Below are 23,132 nucleotides of genomic sequence, written 5' to 3'. Positions count from 1 at the left end.
GCACGTGCAAGCGATGACATAAGCGGACCAATCAAGCTCTGCCACGTGTCACCAATCAGACTCCGCCACGTGTCGCTTACCTACCCCTAAACTCCTATAAATAGAAGCCTTCCTAAGACATTTGAAGGAGATCTAGAGATCTAGAGAGAAGGCACCAAGCCATCTGAAGATTCAGAAGTCCAGAAGCTCTGCTGGAATCAAGCCCTAAACCCTTCAGCAACTTCAAGAACTTCAACTTTCAAATACGAAGAACATTCGAAGCAGAATCATTCAAACTACCTGCCTAGATCTTAAAGTTCACTGGAATTAAGCTCAAAAGCCTCCAGAAACCTTACAAACACAAATCAAGGAAGCTCTACAGATTCAAGCCTCTAAAGCCCCGAAGAACTTCCATAACAAACCTTCGAATACAAAGAACATTCGAAGAGGAAACATCCAAATCATATTCCTAGATCTCAAAGTTCACTGGAATCAAGCTCAAAAAACTCTAGAAACCTCACAAACCACAAATCAGTGAAACTCTACAGATTCAAGCCTCTAAAGCACCGAAGAACTTCCACCACAAATCCTCAAAGACGAAGAACGCACCAAGAACACGAAGAACGTACAAAGAACACGAAGAACAAAGAATTTCTAACAAGCTCATAGCCAGAGATTCATTGTAATTCTGTTTCAAAGGTCTTCAATCCATTCTTCAGTCAAATTGAAGTATATTGGTGTTTAAATCAAAATCACATTACCACAACTCTAATCAATAAATCTTTCAAGGAGATCGAATAAGAGGATCACACTTTTGTAATTACAGAAAATTGTACCACACATTCATCAATACAAATTCGCACTTGTGACACTATTTTACTTGTTTGACTTATTTCGAACCGAGAAATTTAGTCGTCCACACACATATCAGGCAATATATTGTGATGCAACACACCCCACAACACACACTCAATTAATATTCAATCAGTCTGAGCCATCACAATCTTCCCCACTTGAATTACAAAATTGTGATGAATGTAGGTTTAACCTATACATAATGTAGGTTTAACCTCACATGTGATTACATAATAGTTGATTTTTAATTATTTTTCATGTAAATTTCATGTTTTATAATTATTATTACTATTATTATTATTATTATTATTATTATTATTATTATTATTCAATACTTGGTGGACATAGAAAATGTACATTTTGAGTGACTGCTCATTGTAATTTCATTTGATAAGTGTGTGATGATTTGTTATTAGACAATATGCATGGAGAGACAAAATCTTTAAATAATATTGGAGGGTGCTTAACACCTTTTTCTGTTTTTCATCCCATTACTTGGCCTCCTAACTTAAATTTGAGATTGTAGGCTATATGTGGTCTTTTTAATGTAACTATCATCCTCGGAGAATGTCAGCAGGTCATAAAGACCTTGTAACATATTTTCTTGTAATTGATATATAGTATTTTGTAAACTAAGAAATATGTAATTTTTTTTTTTTAAAAATTTCCATTTACAAGTGGCGGTTCCATGTAAGAGAATCCATAATTCACTATTTCTTGAGTGCATTTAATTAGTCCTGATAATCTATAGTAAAATAATGACCATAACTAGCTTCTTCTTTTTTTGAGAAACTAACTAGCTTCTTCTAGATATTTTAAATTGCACACATTTAGATGCATTGCAAACTATAGAGACAAAATTTTTCAATGGTATATAACTTGCACGGTAATATTCTTTAAGATAATTCTAGAATTAATTTAAAAATTGAATAAAAATGTTAACTAAGGTTCTTTAATACTTCACCAACTTGATATTCAATTTTTATTAAGTTATTTGCTTGATCATGGGACGTTCCGGCGTCATTTGTTTTTTGTCATTATTTGTTTTATATGGAGTTATTTGTTTTAAAGTTGAGGAGCCTGATGTAAGACACAATTTATTATTTAATTATAATAATTTATTAAATTTGAGATTTTTATGTAAAAAAATGTTATTTTAGGATTAGATGATTTCTTTTCTCATTTTTAGGTGCTTTTATTGTTTTTAGGTCAAATTTAGTTCCTGTTATAGTTAGGTATTAATTATGACTTATTTTAGAATATATTTTCTTGTTTGCCAAATTTTATAGAGCCCTTAAATAGGCCATTAAGTCTATACATGTTTTTATTTTATTTTATTTTTTTAATTTTTTTTATAGATTATTGATATTAATAAAAATTTAGACTTTGTTTATTGTCTCTCTAGTGAATTACAGAACCCTGTTTCTTTACGGATTCAAGGAACCTTCGTGAATTCAAAGTTATTTTTTTAGAAGCAAACATTTTTTTTTCTTGTTTTCTAAAAGTAGACGTGTTTTGCTTTTTGACGCTTTTGCATCTCATATTAGATTTGATGCTGTTCAATTATATTACTATTGTAGGATCCATGAATTTATTTTATTAAAGGAGATAAAACACATACAATTTGTAACTTATAGGTAAGTAAATTTTCTAATTTATTTTTACAAATAAATTATTAGAAAGAACCAAATCTTATGAAAACGTACGGAATTCAAAGATCTGTTGCCAAATATGCAGCAGTAAGCTAATCATTGCTGTTTAGCCACTAGCTTAAAGAAAATTAATATATATTTTGCAAATCCTCAATTTCGTCATATACAATTTTTTAAGGTCAGAATCTCTTTCTCTTCCCCTTGTGTGTGTATTTGTTTCTCCAAAAAAAAAAAAAAAAATCCTATATTATTTAAATTTTTAGTAATAAACAAATAAATTTTTGAACAAAACCAGCGTTTGGATCTATTGATTATACTTTTTTTCTATTATACTTTTTTCTATTACTTGATTGTGGGGGAAGAAGGATTCAAAAAAGGTAATTTCGTTCTCGATTAATGATTGTTTTTGTTTTTGTATAACTGTGACTCATGACTTTGTTTTTGGTGTTCGTACGAGAAGCATGTGTGCAAAGAAATCCTAGTGGCTAGATTAATTGAATATTGAATTTATGAAAGAAAGCAATTTTTCTCTATCCCTTGCATGAATCATTAATGTGTGTTTGGGAGCTAGTAGTTATCAGCTGGCTCACTGCTTAAATTATATATTGTTTGTGGGTCTTACATAAATACCGTTCAAACTTAATTTAGTTATTTAAAGTCGAAATTAATAACCTTTTTTGTCAAAATGTTTGGTAAGGTAACTGTTTACGAATCCTACTTTATGATATTATGGTATCGGTGTGCACCGCTGCATTGTTTTTATATATATATATATATGCTCACGAACACAATTATTAATATTGTTATTATTAGTACACATTTTGATAGTTGCTACATTTTAAAGTTTCTAATTGTAAGTAATGAATTTGAGATCTGTTTTTAAGTAATGAGCTTAATTGAAGACCGTTTAGTTTAGTATTAGACAAATAACAACTGCAGGCATGAACAATGCAAACATTTGGGGCGGAGCAATTCAAAACGCAAACATCTGCAGTAGAAGACCAAACATCAATTAATAAATAGTGTGGAACTATGTATTCATATATAAATAGTTTTTTTAATTAAAAAAATAGAAAAATCTTTGAACATGTGTATTTAGAGGCTAGTTTATAACTTTCTAAAAAAAAAAATTCTAAACAAAAAAAGAGGCTAGTTTATAACTAAGAACTATGAATTTCCAGAAAGTTTCCTAATATTCTTTTACAGAAACCTCTCCCTGCACTCGCCATTTAGCTTTAAAATTCTCTCTTTCTCTCTCGTTTCATCCATTTTATTGCTCAGACTCTTTCCCAATTTCATCATTGTTTCTATTTTGTTATAAAAATTCTATTTGCTCATCAATTTCATTTGCTGCTAGAAGAAGTAAACAGCACATCTCCAATTCTATCTGAGATAAAATATCCGAAATGAGACAACCCCCAATTCTTCAACAGAGGAAGAACCATGTCCCAAATGACATCATATTCAACAGCATCCTGACAAGGGTACCGGTGAAATCATTGATGAGATTTAGGTGTGTATGCAAATCCTGGGGCTCCTCAATCACCACTTCTAATTTCATCTCCACCCACCTTTACAACAACAAAAACAAACATCCCCATCATCATAATAATGCTAATGGTCATGTCATACATATGCCATGGCTTCTCCTTCTTCTTCTAACAGACCAGTCTGTACGGTCGCTTTTGACCGCACCTTTGACAGGGTTTATGAGACTGAAATTCCTTCTGATTTTGTGCATGTCCATATAGTGGGTTCTTGCAATGGCTTATTGTGTCTTGCTGAATTTTCTTCTAGTAATGTTATATATTTGTGGAACCCCAGCATTCGAAAATTCAAAAAATTTCCTGGTACTCGCTTAAGAAAATTAATGTGTGTTACTCTCGGACTTGCTTATCATTCTGAGAATGATGACCACAAGGTTGTCAGGCTTTCATCTTCTAATTTGTATGGACATGAGATTGAGGTGTACACTTTAAGTTCCGGGCAGAGAGAGATCATCCAAACCCATTGGTTAGTGGAGCTTTGCACTGGATGGCATTAATTAGTGGAGAGAATCGCTGGACAGCAAATGAAAGAACTATTAAGGCATTTGATGTCAATTGTGAGAAATTCAGAACGCTAAAACTGCCTGATAAGTCTATGTCTCGTATCGGTATAATTGCTAGAAATGTACAACTTGGTAAGAGATGTCTCGCATTATTCAAAGGGAAACTGGCTTACATTAAATATGGACCACGTGGCTACGAATACTCCATATTTTTTGTAGTATGGTGTGGTTGTGTCTTGGAATAAATTTTTTGTAGTACCATTTTCGGGTCATTACATTGCCTTCACCGAGTATGGTTCACTTCTAGCTAGGTGCATCTGTGATCAAGTGAAGATCCTGGAAGATAAGTTTCTTTTAATTGACACTGAAAAACTACAGGAGAAGGAACTTGATATCCAACTTCTTTCATTTGTAACTAATTTCATAGAGAGCCTTGTTTTACTTGATCGAGCAAACATGTTATCTTACTAACCAGAAGGTGGCATGCATATAAAAAGTGAAGTCATTAGTGGTATGGATGAAGTGAAACTCTTGTTATTCCTTTTTCTTTAGTATTAGGCATGGTAATATTGCTGAAAGCTTGCTTTTTATTTCATGTACACATTATCCTTTCACCGAGTATGTGTAATATGTGTACGGTTGTTGTGGTATGATGGTTGCTATTCCTTTAGTGTTATAAAGAGCTAGATTATAGCTTTCTTGACTTCAATTTAAAAGAAGAAACGACCCCAAATATATATATATATATATATATATAACTTAATAAAAGAAGCTGATTCATATCATTACATTGCCTTCACCGAGTATGGTTCACTTCTAGCTAGGTGCATCTGTGATCAAGTGAAGATCCTGGAAGATAAGTTTCTTTTAATTGACACTGAAAAACTACAGGAGAAGGAACTTGATATCCAACTTCTTTCATTTGTAACTAATTTCATAGAGAGCCTTGTTTTACTTGATCGAGCAAACATGTTATCTTACTAACCAGAAGGTGGCATGCATATAAAAAGTGAAGTCATTAGTGGTATGGATGAAGTGAAACTCTTGTTATTCCTTTTTCTTTAGTATTAGGCATGGTAATATTGCTGAAAGCTTGCTTTTTATTTCATGTACACATTATCCTTTCACCGAGTATGTGTAATATGTGTACGGTTGTTGTGGTATGATGGTTGCTATTCCTTTAGTGTTATAAAGAGCTAGATTATAGCTTTCTTGACTTCAATTTAAAAGAAGAAACGACCCCAAATATATATATATATATATATATATAACTTAATAAAAGAAGCTGATTCATATGCAAATTTTTAAAGTTTCAATTTTCTTAAATAACAGCTATATAATTTTTAAAATTTTTAATAAATAAACAAATAAATTTTTGAATAAAACCTGTGTTATGTTCTGTTTTCTTGTAATATCATGGCTGCTTTTGGAAGTTTTTGTTCCCTTTGCCGAATGAATATGTCGATTGATTATACTTGATTGGACAACATCACATTTTTGGTATTTTTTATTCAAAACAAAAACCAAAAACGTTTAATCTACGAGCTGTTATTGTTGCCTGTTAGCTTGTTCTCTACACCCTCATTTCCCTTTTTAATTTTTTAGTTAGACTATGGTGGAAAGACGGTAAGAATTGGCCTCTTTAATTTGTGATTACATAATTCTTCTGGCAAGAGAGCTATATTTTTTCAGATTTTAAAATATGTTGTTTGAAACATAGTATCAAACACATTTTTTACATTATGAGTACTTTAAACATGTATTTTCACAATACTTTTTAAATCACAATTTTTATATTATTTTGAATAACAATATTTGAAAACTACTACTAAATATGCCGTTCATCTGCATCATACCTACGGTGAGGCAAACAGAGTGATGGACCGGTCAGCAAAAAAGGGAAGGCAGCAACTCAAGTCAACTAGAAATATATGCACAGTGTCTTTTTTTTTGGTTGTTGTTGTTGTTGTTGATAAAACAGTGTCCATCTTTTGTTTCTTGTAATTATATGTGCAATCTTTTGGCAAACATACATTTTTGGCACTTACATTTTGGGCTAGTTTTCACTTTGGCTCCCACATTTTTTGAACTCTTGTTTTGGTCCATAAATTTAAAAAAAAAAAAAAAAATTATATATATATATATATATATGTCACTTTTAACATATATACAGATAAATATAATGCTGATCAAGTTTTTCCTTTTGTTGATTAGATTTTTTATTTTTTATTTTTTTTATTTTTTTAAATATTAGATTATACTTATTCATTGATTTGGAGGACCAGCCGACCAGCTAACCTGACTGNATAAGTTTCTTTTAATTGATACTGAAAAACTACAGGAGAAGGAACTTGATATCCAACTTCTTTCATTTGTAACTAATTTCATAGAGAGCCTTGTTTTACTTGATCGAGCAAACATGTTATCTTACTAACCAGAAGGTGACATGCATATAAAAAGTGAAGTCATTAGTGGTATGGATGAAGTGAAACTCTTGTTATTCCTTTTTCTTTAGTATTAGGCATGGTAATATTGCTAAAAGCTTGGTTTTTATTTCATGTACACATTATCCTTTTGTAGCTATTATGAATTAGTATTTGGTATCTATGTGTAATATGTGTACGATTGTTGTGGTATGATGGTTGCTATTCCTTTAGTGTTATAAAGAGCTAGATTATAGCTTTCTTGACTTCAATTTAAAGAAGAAACGACCCCAAATATATATATACATATATATAACTTAATAAAAGAAGCTGATTCATATGCAAATTTTTAAAGTTTCAATTTTCTTAAATAACAGCTATATAATTTTTAAAATTTTTAATAAATAAACAAATAAATTTTTGAATAAAACCTGTGTTATGTTCTGTTTTCTTGTAATATCATGGCTGCTTTTGGAAGTTTTTGTTCCCTTTGCCGAATGAATATGTCGATTGATTATACTTGATTGGACAACATCACATTTTTGGTATTTTTTATTCAAAACAAAAACCAAAAACGTTTAATCTACGAGCTGTTATTGTTGCCTGTTAGCTTGTTCTCTACACCCTCATTTCCCTTTTTAATTTTTTAGTTAGACTATGGTGGAAAGACGGTAAGAATTGGCCTCTTTAATTTGTGATTACATAATTCTTCTGGCAAGAGAGCTATATTTTTTCAGATTTTAAAATATGTTGTTTGAAACATAGTATCAAACACATTTTTTACATTATGAGTACTTTAAACATGTATTTTCACAATACTTTTTAAATCACAATTTTTATATTATTTTGAATAACAATATTTGAAAACTACTACTAAATATGCCGTTCATCTGCATCATACCTACGGTGAGGCAAACAGAGTGATGGACCGGTCAGCAAAAAAGGGAAGGCAGCAACTCAAGTCAACTAGAAATATATGCACAGTGTCTTTTTTTTTGGTTGTTGTTGTTGTTGTTGATAAAACAGTGTCCATCTTTTGTTTCTTGTAATTATATGTGCAATCTTTTGGCAAACATACATTTTTGGCACTTACATTTTGGGCTAGTTTTCACTTTGGCTCCCACATTTTTTGAACTCTTGTTTTGGTCCATAAATTTAAAAAAAAAAAAAAAAATTATATATATATATATATATATGTCACTTTTAACACACACACACACAAAAACTTGAATTCAAATTTGAGTTCATTTTGAACAAGAACATAAACCCAAAAAACATAACACATAAACACAACGCCTAGGGTTGGACCCACACAAACACTAACAATGCTACAACCACAAAGCAAAGTTGATGAAGCAATCAAGTCCAAATTCAACAACGATGATTATTGGCACCTAGATCCGGTCCAAATCTAACAGTGCTACTATTGGTAGTACATTAAGTTTGATTTTTTTTTTTTTTTTTGGTATAAAAACTTTTACAGGCTTGAGAGAGAGATTGACATTAGTTGAAGTGGAAAAAAAAAAAAAAATTCAAATGTGCTCTTAATCTTTTATGGGTTTGAAGGGATTTGAATCTTATGGTTGTTTGTCAGTTTAGAATTTATTTTGGTTTGAAATTATGAGTGCTTTTTTTTTTTTTTTTTTTAATTTTTTAACTTCGTTTGGTGTCTGTTTGGAAACAACTTATTTAATTGAAATTAGAAAATTTTTGTTGAAAGTATTATAGATAAAGCTAAAAGGTAACTAAAATAGTATAGTGAAGCCCATAATAGTACCAAAAGATGAAATGAAACTCATGAATAGTAGTAAAAATAAGCTGAATAATAATTTAAAAAAAAAAAAAAAAAAACTGACTTTTTAAGCAAATACCAAACACACACTTGGGCGGCCTGGAATCTAGTGTGATGTTAATTGAAGAAATGATATTTGTGGAGGGTTCTATTTTTCTGGGTTCATGTTTAAGATCCTTGAATTCATGTATTTTTTGGTTTTTAATCTTTTACGGGTTTGAAGCGATTTGGATCTGATTGTGTTTTATTGGTTTCGAATGTTTTAGTGTGCAAGTTGTGCACTTTGTGTGCCACGGAAACATTTTCTATTAGTGAGAAGATAATAGGGACTAAATTGAAAAATATTTTAAAATTTTAGAGACCAAAATAAGAGCTCAAAAAATGTGGGGATCAAAGTGAAAATTGGCCTAAAATAAGGACCAAAAGGGTATTTTTGCATTTTTATTTTTGCCTATTTATGGGTTTTACGTAGGTCATGCAAAAAAAAAAAAAAAAAAAAAAAAAACTTTCTTCACTTTCTTTTAAGAAAAAAGTACCAAACTTTATTAATTTAAATCACTTTGGAATAGGGGTGTCAATGTTCGACCCAACCCATGAACAGACACGAACCCAATGGGTTTTTGCGGGTTAGGTTGGGCCTTAATGGGTTTGGGTCATAAACGGGTCGACTGAAAGCGACATATAAGAAACGTGTCAAAGCGGTCAACCCGCGTAACTCGCAATAGACACATTTGACACGCTAATTTATTTGTGTCAACCCTAAATGACCTACATAACACAACCCACTTAACTCGTATAATAAATAAATATTCATTTTATTTTAGATTTGTTAAATATCTTTTATATCCAACATATATTATTTTAAAAGAAAAGTGAGAATTACAAAAACTTATAAGGGAAATAAATGAAATTAAACTTTACAAATTCTAGATTATTAGATTATACTTATTCATTGATTTGGAGGACCAGCCGACCAGCTAACCTGACTGAAAAAAAAAAAAAAAAAGAAAAAAAAAAAGGAAGAAGTCATATTTAAATATATAAAGAGGCCCAATTCATTTTACATCTTAGAAACCCAAATACATCAAACCGCCTCTATCTACAACAATAATTAACCTTTTAAAAATGTCATCCGATGGAGTAAGCCTTTCACATCATTATAGTGTACTATCACATACAGCTTGCTTTGCATGTATTTATTTATTTTATTTTATTTGAGAAAGTGCTTTGCATGTATTTGGACATTACTTTAAAGTAATAAGTAATGAGCACTCCCAACATGTTAGGGAGAAGGGTATCTCCCAGGGCCAGGGCCATTTCTCTCTCTCTCTCTTTTCTTTTCATTTTTAAAAAAAAAAAAAAAAAAAAATCTCCTGTAGTCATCAAGATAGACTCGATAGATTTGGTAAAAGAGAACTCTTTTTGTCACGGGAAAAAAACTAAAGAAAGAAAGAAAGAAAAGAGAAATATTTGATGGGCTGAGCAGGCCAACGAAATACGACATGTTCTATCTGTCATATTGGGCCCAATACTTAGACTGCCCAAAATGAAACCTAGATAATAGAAGCTTCTATTTTAGACTCTCTCCCTTTCACTCTTTGTAGGTGCCTTCATTGAGTTTGGCACTATAATAATCTGAATCATCATTTGGCTCCATCTGTGGGAAAAATGTAGTTGTCTAAGACAAATATTGTATGTTTAATGAACCACAAAAAAGCATTAGTAACTTATGTACTATATCTCAAAAAGATTAGTTTAGTCACAATTAAGACTCATTGTAATTGTTAATAAAACTAAGATCACCCAATATATGCTTAATGTGGGTACTCAAGCACACAGCCCACAACAAACACTCAAATAATATTCAATCAATCAAGGGTATCACAATCTCCCTTACTTAAATCCTTAAATTGTGATGCATGTAAGTTCAATCTATATATAATGAAGGTTTTAAGCTCAAATGTGATTTGATAAGAGTTGATTTTTAATTTTTTTTAATACATGTTGAACATTGAAAATGTATATTTTGAGTGATTGCTCCTTTTAATTTCATTTGATAAGTGTATGGTGAATTGGACAATATGCATTAATAGATAAATCTTTAAATAGTGCTGAAGTATGCTTATAACATCTATCATCCCATAACTTAGCCTTCTAACTTAAATCTGGGACTATAGGCTATGTAGTCTTTTCCGTGTAACTATCATCCTTGGAGATTGTCAATAGATCATAAAGACCTTGTAACATATTTTCTTGTAATCGATATAGTATTTTGTAAATTAAGATATATGTAATGTTTTTCTTAATATTTCCATTTACAAGTGGCGGTTCCATGTAAGCGAATTCATAATTCACTATTTCTTGATTGCATTCAATTAGTCCTGATAATCTATGGTAAAATGATCATAACTAGCTTCTACTAGATATTTTAAATTGCACACATTTAGATGCATTGCAAACTAGAGACATAAAATTTTTCAATGGTATATAACTTGCAGGGTAATATTCTTTAAGATAATTCTAGAATAAATTTAGAAAATGAATTAAAAATGCTAAATTAGGTTCTTTAATACTTCACCAACTTGATTTCAATATTTATTAACTTATTTGCTTGATCATGGGACACTCTGGTGTCATTTGATTTCAGTCCACACCAATGTTTAACTATTATTTAAAGAACTATAAATTAATGATCACAGAAAAATAGGAAAGAAAATATATAAGTAATGATTGTGATATTATATAAAATATTTAGATTTGAAAAGGTGCAAATTAAAAGATTTTTGTCTTATTCCTTCCTCTCTTTTTTTTTCTGACATGTGACATATATTTGGCCATTCTTCTAGGTCCTTCATAATTTGAAGTTCAACGATGAAAATATTCTGCACAAATGGAGGGTGGCTTTCACCCCTCCTCTTATTTTCATAAACTGTAGAGAATTCTGTCAAATTGGGGGGCAGACAGGACTGAACATGGCTTTCTTTTCTATGAGTTAGTAGTATTCCTATTCTCACGCTTCCTTATTGGCAAGATTTAAAGAGAATCCATTATTTGATGCTAAAAAATTTTACTCGTTGAAATAATTCCAATTCGTCTATTTGATAATGTTATAAAAAGTAGGGGTGACTATACACTTTCTTTCCTTGAGGTTTGGAAAAATAATACTTTACTCCAAAATTGAAGGAAAAAAAAAATTCCCCCTTTAATATCCTAATTGACCAAAATTTTGTTAAATTAATATGGGGTAATTACACTCCCTTTCTTCAGGTTTAGAAAAATAATAACACTCTACATCAAACTTGATGAAAAAAAAAATACAAAAAACAAAAAAGAAAAAGAAAAAGAAAAAAACAAAACACTTTTCCCCCTTAACATCCAATTAACCAAATTTTGTTAAATTAATAACATTAAAATGTTGTATGCTAACCTGCCATTTGTTTAAGGGTAGATCCCAAAAATTATCCCTTATTTCATAATTAAAATTAATTGATTTAAATGTTTAATTAAATTGTATTTTAAAAATATTAGGTATGAATTTTTCTTATCATTATTTTTTTCCCTTTTTTCAATGGGTTATAGAGAAATTTGACATTGCAAGTGTTTTGGTACTTGATAATTGCATGCTTTTCTAAAGTTATCATTTTTTTTTTTAAATTTATTAACAATGGCTAAACTTTTGTAAATAGATTCTTATAGAAATTTAGAATATTTTGTTACTAATATAAATAAAATGAGAGAAGTGTTAATTTCTTCAAATCTCAAGAAAAGAAAGTGTTTTTTCACTTAAAGTTTGGGGTGGAGTGTCATTCCCCCAAATCTCAAGAAATGAGAGTATAATTCTCCATAAAAAGTAATACATCAATAGCAAAGTTTTGCAAATGGAATCTCTTGTTCAGTCCCTGAGTAACCTATGGTCTTTGTTTCTCTCTGTTTGTTCGTCTTTTGAGTCTTTATTATATTTTTCTTTAGCAAAAATAAATAAATAAATTAACAACAGAGTTCTAGAGTCTGTTAATATATGAAAATATTTTCTTTTTTGATGTTCCAATGAAAGATAGTAATTCAAGTGGCAGAAACTATAGGATTGGAATGAAAGCTAGTGTGATAAAGAGCTTTAATTGACAAAAACGTTTTGCATTAAAGTGTTCGACAAACCATAATGATGAATTGCATCACATTTGTTACCCTGACCTTGTCTTGGTAAATAAATTATTAAATAGCTTTTAGGGTGGCAAAATTGGATACAACTCATGAACCTGACATAATACAACATGAAATTAACAGGTTATGGGTTGAAATTTAATGGATTCGTGTCATATTCGGATTGACAGGACTAACCTGTTTAATAAACAGATTGAGTCAGTGTTCAACATATAGAACCTGTTTGACTCGTTTGATCTGTTTAATTAAATAACATTTTACTAATGTACCCTTCAAATGCTAAACATATAAACTTATTAGTTGTTGTGGTTTATTTTCTTTAACAAATTGCGATTGATTATTTGTAATATTGAGATATGCATTAGTGTTAAATGATTATTTGTGATACAGTTACTTGTTAGTTCTAAATTTTATATTAAAAATATTTATTTGCATGTTTTTTCATTTTGATAAAATTTGATAAACAGGCCGACACGACTAACTTGTTTAATAATGGGTTGTGTTAGGGTCAAGGAATCTGGACCTGTTTAATAAACATATCGGGTTAGTGTTGACCTATGTAATCAGATATTTATGAGTTGACATAACACGAACCCAACACGCGAATACGAATTACCACCTCTAGAAATATCTAAACATGACATAATAAAAGTGTTATATTTTAATACTTGAACTATCTATTGGCCTGTGCATTGCATGATTTTTTTTAATAAAGTTTTTGTAATAACTAAAAAAAAATTATGATGAAGCGAACAAACTGGTTGTTTCTTTTTACGTCAAAGGATTTAGTTCCTTTTTAATTTCTTTATCATTTTTTTTTATTTTAATAAAATCTAATATGGGAAGTTTTGATTTAAAAGAAAAATGACAAAAGAAATAGAGGTACGTCCTTATTATAAAATTCAAAAAGAAAAAAGGTTAATGAAACTTAATTTTAAAAAAAAAAAAACTTTTAAAAAATGGAAAGCAAAAAAATAAATATAGTAAGAAGAAATAAAGAATTTTGAGATATGATAATACTTAAAGGTAAATAAAAATTTAACAATTATTGTCACTCATCTAATACACCACCACCAATTATACTTCTTTATAAAAATAAACAAAACCCGTGAACCAAAAATCATAACAATCAATTGGAACAATTTGAATGGACTCTTTAAATGAACTTTATTTTATAGTGACAGTATTGATGATGTCAATCTTATTTAAAGGTATCATAATCTATCTAGAAACAAAACATAAAACATGGTAAAACATGTTAGGAGTAGATCACCATGTGGCATTAATATTTCCATTAAACATACAAAAGTCAATGATTTCTTTAAATACACACACAAAGTCAGGGTAGAAATTACATTGCAGACTAAATTGAAAGTAGACTAACTTGTTGCATTTGCCTTCAAGTTTACAATGCACTGATACAAAAAAAGAAATTTAGAGGAAAAAAAAAGTCCACGTCTAAATTAAAGTTAAGTGTATGGGAAAAAAAAAAGATGAATATAATATTACGTAAAAGTGATTTAAAAGGTAATTTGGATCTGATTGTTACAATCTTAAAAATAAAAAGGTTGGTAGGATTATCTTTTTTTAAATAATATAAAAAATATTCAACATAGTTTAACGCCAAAAAAATATGTTATATATATATATATATATATAAAGAGAGAGAAAGAGAAATGTCCAAGTTACACATAGTGTAATTCTACAAAAGTTACACATTTTTTAAACTATAGATTTGTAAAAAATTTAATGATTAAAAAATCACTACAATCAATGTTATCTTTAAAATTAATTGTTTTCATATTAGCTAAACTAATTAATTTAATAGAATATTATATTATTTTCTTTTATACTTTTTTTCTCTCTCCTAATCAATTCATCCCTAAGCACAAGATCATATTCTCATCATTCTTAAGTCGCTCATAGTAATACATACAGCTTTGTTTGTGACATTGCTAAAGAATTAGTAAATGAAATGTTCAAGAAGGGTTGCATTCCTGATGTTGTGACTTACACTACTATTCTTCATGGGTTTTGTCTGGTAGGAAAGGTGGACAAAGCCAAAGAGATGCTTAAGCAGATGTACAAGAATGGCTGCAAACCAAACACTGTATCATATACTGCCTTGTTACATGGGTTTTGTCTGGTAGGAAAGGTAGACAAAGCCAAAGAGATGCTTAAGCAGATGTACAAGAATGGCTGCAAACCAAACACTGTATCATATACTGCCTTGTTACATGGGCTTTGTTGAAGTGGAAAGACATCAGAAGCTAGGGAGATGATGAAAATGAGTGAGGAAGAATGGTGGACTCCAAATGCCATAACTTATGGTGTTGTGATGCATGGTCTACGTGGGGAAGGAAAGTTGTCTGAGGCCTGTGATTTTGTAAGGGAGATGATTAGAAAAGGCTTTTTTCCAACCCCAGTTGAAATTAACTTACTGATTCAGTCTCTCTGCCGAGAGGGAAGAATGGATGAGGCTAAAAAGTTCATGCAGGAGTGTCTGAGCAAGGGGTGTGCTGTTAATGTGGTAAACTTCTCCACTTTAATTCATGGATACTGCCGGAAGGATGATTTAGACCCATTAGCCAAAAACAAGTGTAGAAAGAGATAGAAAGAGAAAAGTAGAGAGAGAGAGTCAGATATAACACTTTTTTAGGGTTTAGAGATAGATATAAAATATAATAAATGATGGATAATTAATGAAATCCTAATCAAAATATTAGCATTAATGAGACAAGAGAATACTGACATGACATCTTTTTAATTTGATTTTACACAGTGCCACATCAGTAATTTAGAAAAAAAAATGAACAAATCATATTTTACATAAAAAATTCATCAAGATTTTAAAAGAGTAATGCTAGAGATACAAACTTTTTTACGAAAATTTTACAAACTGCAGATGTGGTGAGTGGTTATCAGTAAATGAAAAAAGCGATACTAATGATGAGCCTAGATAAAAACTAATAAAAAGTAGGCTACATCACCAATTTATAAAAATGTAACACTCATTTAAAAACAAAAACACACACACACACAAAATAAAAATAAAAATAAAAATAAATAAATAAATCCAAACAATAGATCAGTAGTGAGCAAGTCCTACAGGTAAGTTTATGGGTGTCCTCCCAGGTCTCTTCATCGGTGTCCAAGCCTCCAAGCTTCTTTACTCTTAAAATCCTTACAAAACTGTTCAGCCACATTCCAAACCTACATCTTGCCTTTGTTTCCATCCACCATGGCAAGTCCACCATAACAACTCAACCATCCATATCCGAATCCTCCACCAGCCCAGACACCTAATTACTGAAATATCTCCATTCCATATATACTTGGAAAGCGTAGAAAGGAATTGTAAATGTATCGAAGTACAAATCGTCAAATTATAATTTATGCTTCTCAAACTAGACAAGGTCTAAGACATTATCCTTTTTTATTTTAAAAAAAAAATCCTTCCAACGTTACTAGGTTAATAATTATTATAATTTACAAAAAGGCTAATTGTTGGTTCATCTGAATGAAATCCAATAGTCATGGATTCTGAAAGCAAATTCTCATCAATGCCTCTAGCAAAGCATATCTTTAGTCTTTACACAACACTCTGGCCAAACCAAATATCATTTGCTGTAGTATATTAAAATGCAATATCAAGATCAGGACGATGAGATCCAGTTTTAGACACAGGCTAGGATGTGGTGGATACTTTGGCAGTGAGGTGGAGGCTTTGACGGGTTGAATTGAAACCGACGAGGACGTGGGTGGATAGTCATCAATAGTGAGCAAGTCTTGCATGTGACGCTCACGAAGAGACTTTGGGAGGAGATGGATGGTCACTTGAATGATATGGTGTTTTAAGTGATTTTAAAGATTCTAATGAATTCTTTAATCTTAATATCCGACCTGTTTTCTTAACATAAATGAATTTGACATGTTAAGTTATTATTTTAATTGCCCATATGACATTATGCCACATCAAATGTAGTGAGTTTATTAAAATTAAATTTTATAATATTTTAATTTTAAAAAATGCCACATCAATTAAAATATATGTCAAGTCACTATTTTGTTAGCCACATAAGTAATAACATTAACGACAGTTAACAAAATGACCAATAATACTTGTAGGGACGCAATTTAGGTCCCTAGCCCAAGTGATGGATGAACTTAGGCCAAAAAAGCCTAATACAATGAATTTGTAGAGAGTGGATTGGAAAAACTGGATTTTAATGAATTGGACAACAAGTAAAATGGATTTAGATGACAAGAAAATGAGGATAGACTGATTTAAACTAAAGAAAATTGTACTTGGCATAGTCCAAGAAGATCAGTTCTTATATATTTCTCTTAAGTTTGATTACAAATTCAGTTCTTGGTTGCTATAGTATTTTTCTCTCAATTTCTTGATCCCCACCCTATCAGGGTATCTCTTCTATTTTATTCTATCTTCCCCTTTCATCTCCACCTTTCACGTGCAGATTAGGTTATTGGTCTTGATTCTTGTCCCTTCAGCACATTCTTGAATTTTTGGGTAGTGGCTATAAGGTTGAAAGTTACTGTTCAAGTATCGTTTTCTCATTAATGCAACCAAAGAGTTAGCTGTAGAGTATTTGATGCGATAGTAGCAACTTTCTCCTTAGATATTTCATGACCTCCCTTTTATCCTATTCCTTCTTATCCTTATCAGTGGAATCGTTCGGGACGTTGCTCTTGATGTTGGAATGCATCTTTTGACCTCGGCTTTTCCCAGCCGAAGATGGATTCTTCCTCGGACCACCATTCTGGATAGCTTTAATCGAATTTCACTTCTTCACTTATTAACACGAATCCTTATGAAAATGTTTACCCATCCTCGGGTTGTTTAATGTCCTTGGATTGGGCCATTGACCCAATATATACATAGATATGGGCTTCTGGGCCTATCATCCCTATAATACTCATTGAAACTTGAGGGACCAATAACACTCATTTAGAACTTAAGAGATTAATTGTGCTCATAAGATAAATTTCAGAGACCAATAGTATAATTTCACCTTAATTTTTTCTAAAATGTGTAGTTGATTTGTTATAATTTATTAATAAAGAGTTATACCATGTGTAACTTGAACCAATCTCAATAATAATAATAATAATAATGTATGTAGGTATGTATGTATGTATGTATTTGTCTTCCTTGCCTAGTTATTTCTTTAATCTCTTCTCAAAAAAGAAATTATTTCTTTAATATAGTTTCAAAAATAGATATCTTCCATTGTACTATACTTGAAATTGCATATCTATAAGTTGGTACTTCTCCAAACATTCAACTGCTTCTAAATCTGTGCTAGTAGTTGGGTGGCAAAAAAAGATCCAATACCGATTATCTCCCTCGTAATAGGCCTATTTTAAGTAAATATATATATATAGACACACTTGTACTTAGAAAAGCATTAGATCATAATGTTAAGTAGATATGACGTCATTTGAAAACTCAAACAAGTTGATCTAATAATAGGTACATAATGGTTTAATAAAAGACATTTTTTTCGAATATAGAAAGACAAAGTAATTCGCAATCTAATAATAATGATGATGATGATGATGATGTATGTGGTTGTCTTCCTTACCTAATTATTTCTTTAATATAGTTTCAAATATACACATCTTTCCATTGTACTGAACTTGAAATTGCATATCAATAAATTGGTACTTCCCCAAACATGCAATTGCTTCCGGATCTGTGCTAGTAGTAGAGTGGAAAAAAATATTCAATACTAATTATCTCGCTCATGACCTGCATATTTTAATTAAGTTACCTATTTTTAAAAGAAAATCTTTATACACTCAATTAATGTGTTAAATGGGTAAAAAATTATATATTGTTAGCTGAATTAAATGAGTATTAATGGGTAAAACTGCTAGGTACCCTCTTTTAAAAAATAAAATCAAAACCCTTACTATCAACACCGTATTTTGTCCACCCTAATTTTCATGGAATATTTTGATTTTAATCTAAATGACACTGTGGCAGTTTTCCAAAAATTATCTAAGATTGAGTAAGTGGGATCCATTTAAGTTGATTGGATGATATAATATAATAGGAAAGAGAGAGAGATATATTCCTCCTTTACTTCTCATCATCTCATGGCCAGTCTTTGGTTATAGAGCTGTGGTGGCGATGGTGAAATGGGGATTACTCAATGATGCAGTGATCATATGTGAGGATGGAGGATGATATGAGCAGTCAAAATATGATATCCCAGTAAGTAATATATGATGTCTGCTCTTAATGATAACTTTTTATCATCAGATTAAGACATCAGTCAATTTTTAGTATAGACGATGATTGAATCTCAAATCTCTTATTTAATCATTAAAGATTTTATCAATTGTGTTAATTGGAACCCAAAAATTTAATTGGACTTATATGACAATGAGATTGGAGTGATTTTACTGGTTAAGTTATTTGTTTATTTTAATTGTATTTTTTATTTAGTTTCTTAAACTAGATATGTCATGGTAATTTAGTGGTTAAATAGTTGATGTGGCAACATGTCACATCAGTTTGTAAAGGGTAGGACTTGTAGTAAATATGCAGTAGTTTTATTTATTTATTTATTGAGAAAATATATTTTAGGTTCTAGCATTATATGATGAAATACCACCGATAGCTATGCCAACTTTTTTCATTTACTACTTGGTGATATAGACAATTTTTGATGTGACACATTAAAAAGTAAGAAACTAAATTGATACAATTTCAAAATATTAAAGATCAACTTGGCACATATGGCAAACTTTAGGACCAAAATGATAATTCCTCCAAAAATATTTTTAAAATCTTACCAATCTAGCTAGAGGCCCGTTCTAGACAGGAAAATTTTTCATTTTAAAACTGCTTCCATCATCACTAGTAGATGGATAACAATGAATTCTATTATTGTTCTAGAGATTGGTTTACAATTATTTTTTTCATTCTTTGAGAAAACCAAAAGTTAAGCTAAGACATCACCCACCACATTACAGGCTACTTTCTCTGTGTTCTTCCTCATCCATAGTATCACAAAGTGCTCTACCCCTTGTCTCTGGTAAACATGCTGCAAACAGTCCACAACACCCTATAACCAACCCAAATACCACATAGGATGAAATTCCATTTCTTCTCTCAGCAGCCACTAGCATCGGACTAAATACACCACCAAGCACAAGTGCTTGTCTCACCAACGAAGTAGCTGAGTTCCTCACAGAAGTAGGGAACAACTCTATTGTGAATATGTGTATTTTGTCCACCCTAATTTTCATGGAATATTTTGATTTTAATCTAAATGACACTGTGGCAGTTTTCCAAAAATTATCTAAGATTGAGTAAGTGGGATCCATTTAAGTTGATTGGATGATATAATATAATAGGAAAGAGAGAGAGATATATTCCTCCTTTACTTCTCATCATCTCATGGCCAGTCTTTGGTTATAGAGCTGTGGTGGCGATGGTGAAATGGGGATTACTCAATGATGCAGTGATCATATGTGAGGATGGAGGATGATATGAGCAGTCAAAATATGATATCCCAGTAAGTAATATATGATGTCTGCTCTTAATGATAACTTTTTATCATCAGATTAAGACATCAGTCAATTTTTAGTATAGACGATGATTGAATCTCAAATCTCTTATTTAATCATTAAAGATTTTATCAATTGTGTTAATTGGAACCCAAAAATTTAATTGGACTTATATGACAATGAGATTGGAGTGATTTTACTGGTTAAGTTATTTGTTTATTTTAATTGTATTTTTTATTTAGTTTCTTAAACTAGATATGTCATGGTAATTTAGTGGTTAAATAGTTGATGTGGCAACATGTCACATCAGTTTGTAAAGGGTAGGACTTGTAGTAAATATGCAGTAGTTTTATTTATTTATTTATTGAGAAAATATATTTTAGGTTCTAGCATTATATGATGAAATACCACCGATAGCTATGCCAACTTTTTTCATTTACTACTTGGTGATATAGACAATTTTTGATGTGACACATTAAAAAGTAAGAAACTAAATTGATACAATTTCAAAATATTAAAGATCAACTTGGCACATATGGCAAACTTTAGGACCAAAATGATAATTCCTCCAAAAATATTTTTAAAATCTTACCAATCTAGCTAGAGGCCCGTTCTAGACAGGAAAATTTTTCATTTTAAAACTGCTTCCATCATCACTAGTAGATGGATAACAATGAATTCTATTATTGTTCTAGAGATTGGTTTACAATTATTTTTTTCATTCTTTGAGAAAACCAAAAGTTAAGCTAAGACATCACCCACCACATTACAGGCTACTTTCTCTGTGTTCTTCCTCATCCATAGTATCACAAAGTGCTCTACCCCTTGTCTCTGGTAAACATGCTGCAAACAGTCCACAACACCCTATAACCAACCCAAATACCACATAGGATGAAATTCCATTTCTTCTCTCAGCAGCCACTAGCATCGGACTAAATACACCACCAAGCACAAGTGCTTGTCTCACCAACGAAGTAGCTGAGTTCCTCACAGAAGTAGGGAACAACTCTATTGTGAATATGAGTAATATACTGAACGCGAAACAAGCACTAAAGAAAGATACTAGCTCAAACCCAATCTGCAATCTTGCCCACTCCTTACCTTTTAAAGCACACATGATACTGAAAATCCCACTAATGGTAGTGAAAGCAAGCACAGAAAATTTTCTATTCAACTTACCTATAAGCAAGATAGTGAACAATGAAGATGGTATCTCAGATAAGGCATTGAATGTGACACTCAAGTAGAGATTGAATGGCAAGTTTCCTAGGCCTAATGGCATGCCATAGTACACCATTCCAATCCCAAAAGCTATCACCATAACCGGTGACAACCTTTTAAAGGCCCATTTTTTCTGCACCAAAATTATGATAGCTGAGTAAACATTCCCATTATGCCACGTTTCTTGCTCAAACGAAACCCCAGAGAAGCTCAAGGTTGAACCACCACTATGGCTTGGTGGTGCAATGCTTTTCAATATGGCCACTGCTTCTTCTTTACGTCCATGAACAAATAACCATCTGGGTGACTCACAAACAAAGAAGTGAACTAACATAGAATACAAGATTCCGGGGATAGAAGTCCATAAATAAAGGGATCTCCAAGATGAGCCTTTATTCCAATATGCTATAGCTGGTAGTGATAAAAACCCTATTGTGAAAAAAAAGAATCCTATCACACCCACTTGGCCCCGCCACCTTTTTCCCACAAGCACAATTGTTAACACAAGTGCACAAGTTCCAATTGTTGCACGGCCAAACCCACAAACCAATTTTAAAGCTGAGTAAGCCCATATGTTGGTGGAGAAGACAGTAAGCAAAGAAGATAGAGACATAGTTAGGCATGAGAGAAAGAGCATGTTTTTGCGACCAAGTGAGGAATCAGCTAGTGTGGCAAGAACGAATCCACCCACTAGGCAACCAATGAAGAAAGATGATGCGGGCAAGCCGGTGATTATGGAAGAAGAACACTGTAAGTTCCATTCCGATATGATTGATGTATAGGAAGGCCAATCCCATGCCCATGAATTTTTTGGAATATAGCAAATATTGGAGACTGAGTTGCAACCAAGTTGATGACTAGTACAGTGCCATGTTGGGTATGCATCAGTGAAGACACTAATGAATGTTTGTTGTGCGTCAAATAGGCATGCAAAGGATACAAGTAGGATTTGGAAGAATTGGGCCCACCCAAAATCCCCTATATACCTTTCAATGGAGGAATCAAGGGATGGATGGTGTTTCTCTAGAGGTGGAGGTGTGCTTTCTGACTCGACCGAGTTGGGTTGGGAGAGAAGTGGAGTTGAATTGGCCATTTGGAACTATGTTTATGCAAAGGTAGAGTGTGAATGAGAGGTCCGTGAATGAGTGAAGTCTTTTATAGATGTTTTAGGTCGTAAAGAGAATTTGTCACTTCTACTTCCAACTTCACGTACATTAGCATGAAATGTCAAAGATACAAAGTCAATAAAAACAACTCATCCATGATGATACGCCCACGCCTCACACATCGAAATTTCAACACACAATAATTGCTTCAATCACACTAGTTTACAGTATTAATTCACATATATTCATATTCATAATTGTTACAGAAATATCTACAATGTCTATATATTTTGACAAATAAAGTAGATGTGAAAAAAGAAAAATAAAAATAGTGGATGTATAAGAATTAAA

At 31.4% G+C, this 23,132-nt stretch overlaps 2 protein-coding genes across 2 annotated transcripts; one reads left to right on the top strand and one right to left on the bottom strand.

Moving 5' to 3' along the window:
• Nucleotides 1-4,125: 4,125 nt before the first annotated feature.
• LOC136069785 (pentatricopeptide repeat-containing protein At1g64583, mitochondrial-like) lies at nucleotides 4,126-15,526 on the top strand. The gene is made up of 3 exons (XM_065778729.1): nucleotides 4,126-4,499; nucleotides 14,851-15,099; nucleotides 15,166-15,526. The coding sequence occupies exons 1-3, from the start codon at nucleotides 4,126-4,128 to the stop codon at nucleotides 15,524-15,526; spliced, it is 984 nt and encodes a 327-aa protein (XP_065634801.1).
• Nucleotides 15,527-21,220: 5,694 nt separating this feature from the next.
• On the bottom strand, nucleotides 21,221-22,768 carry LOC112034893 (organic cation/carnitine transporter 3). Its single transcript, XM_024067714.2, has one exon. The coding sequence runs from the start codon at nucleotides 22,766-22,768 to the stop codon at nucleotides 21,221-21,223; it is 1,548 nt and encodes a 515-aa protein (XP_023923482.2).
• Nucleotides 22,769-23,132: the final 364 nt, after the last annotated feature.

This window comes from Quercus suber, unplaced genomic scaffold, assembly GCF_002906115.3.
Source record: "Quercus suber isolate HL8 unplaced genomic scaffold, Cork oak 2.0 scaffold_189, whole genome shotgun sequence".
Lineage (NCBI taxonomy): Eukaryota > Viridiplantae > Streptophyta > Magnoliopsida > Fagales > Fagaceae > Quercus > Quercus suber.
Note: the sequence above shows the minus strand (reverse complement) of the source record. Positions and strands in the feature narration are given on the sequence as shown.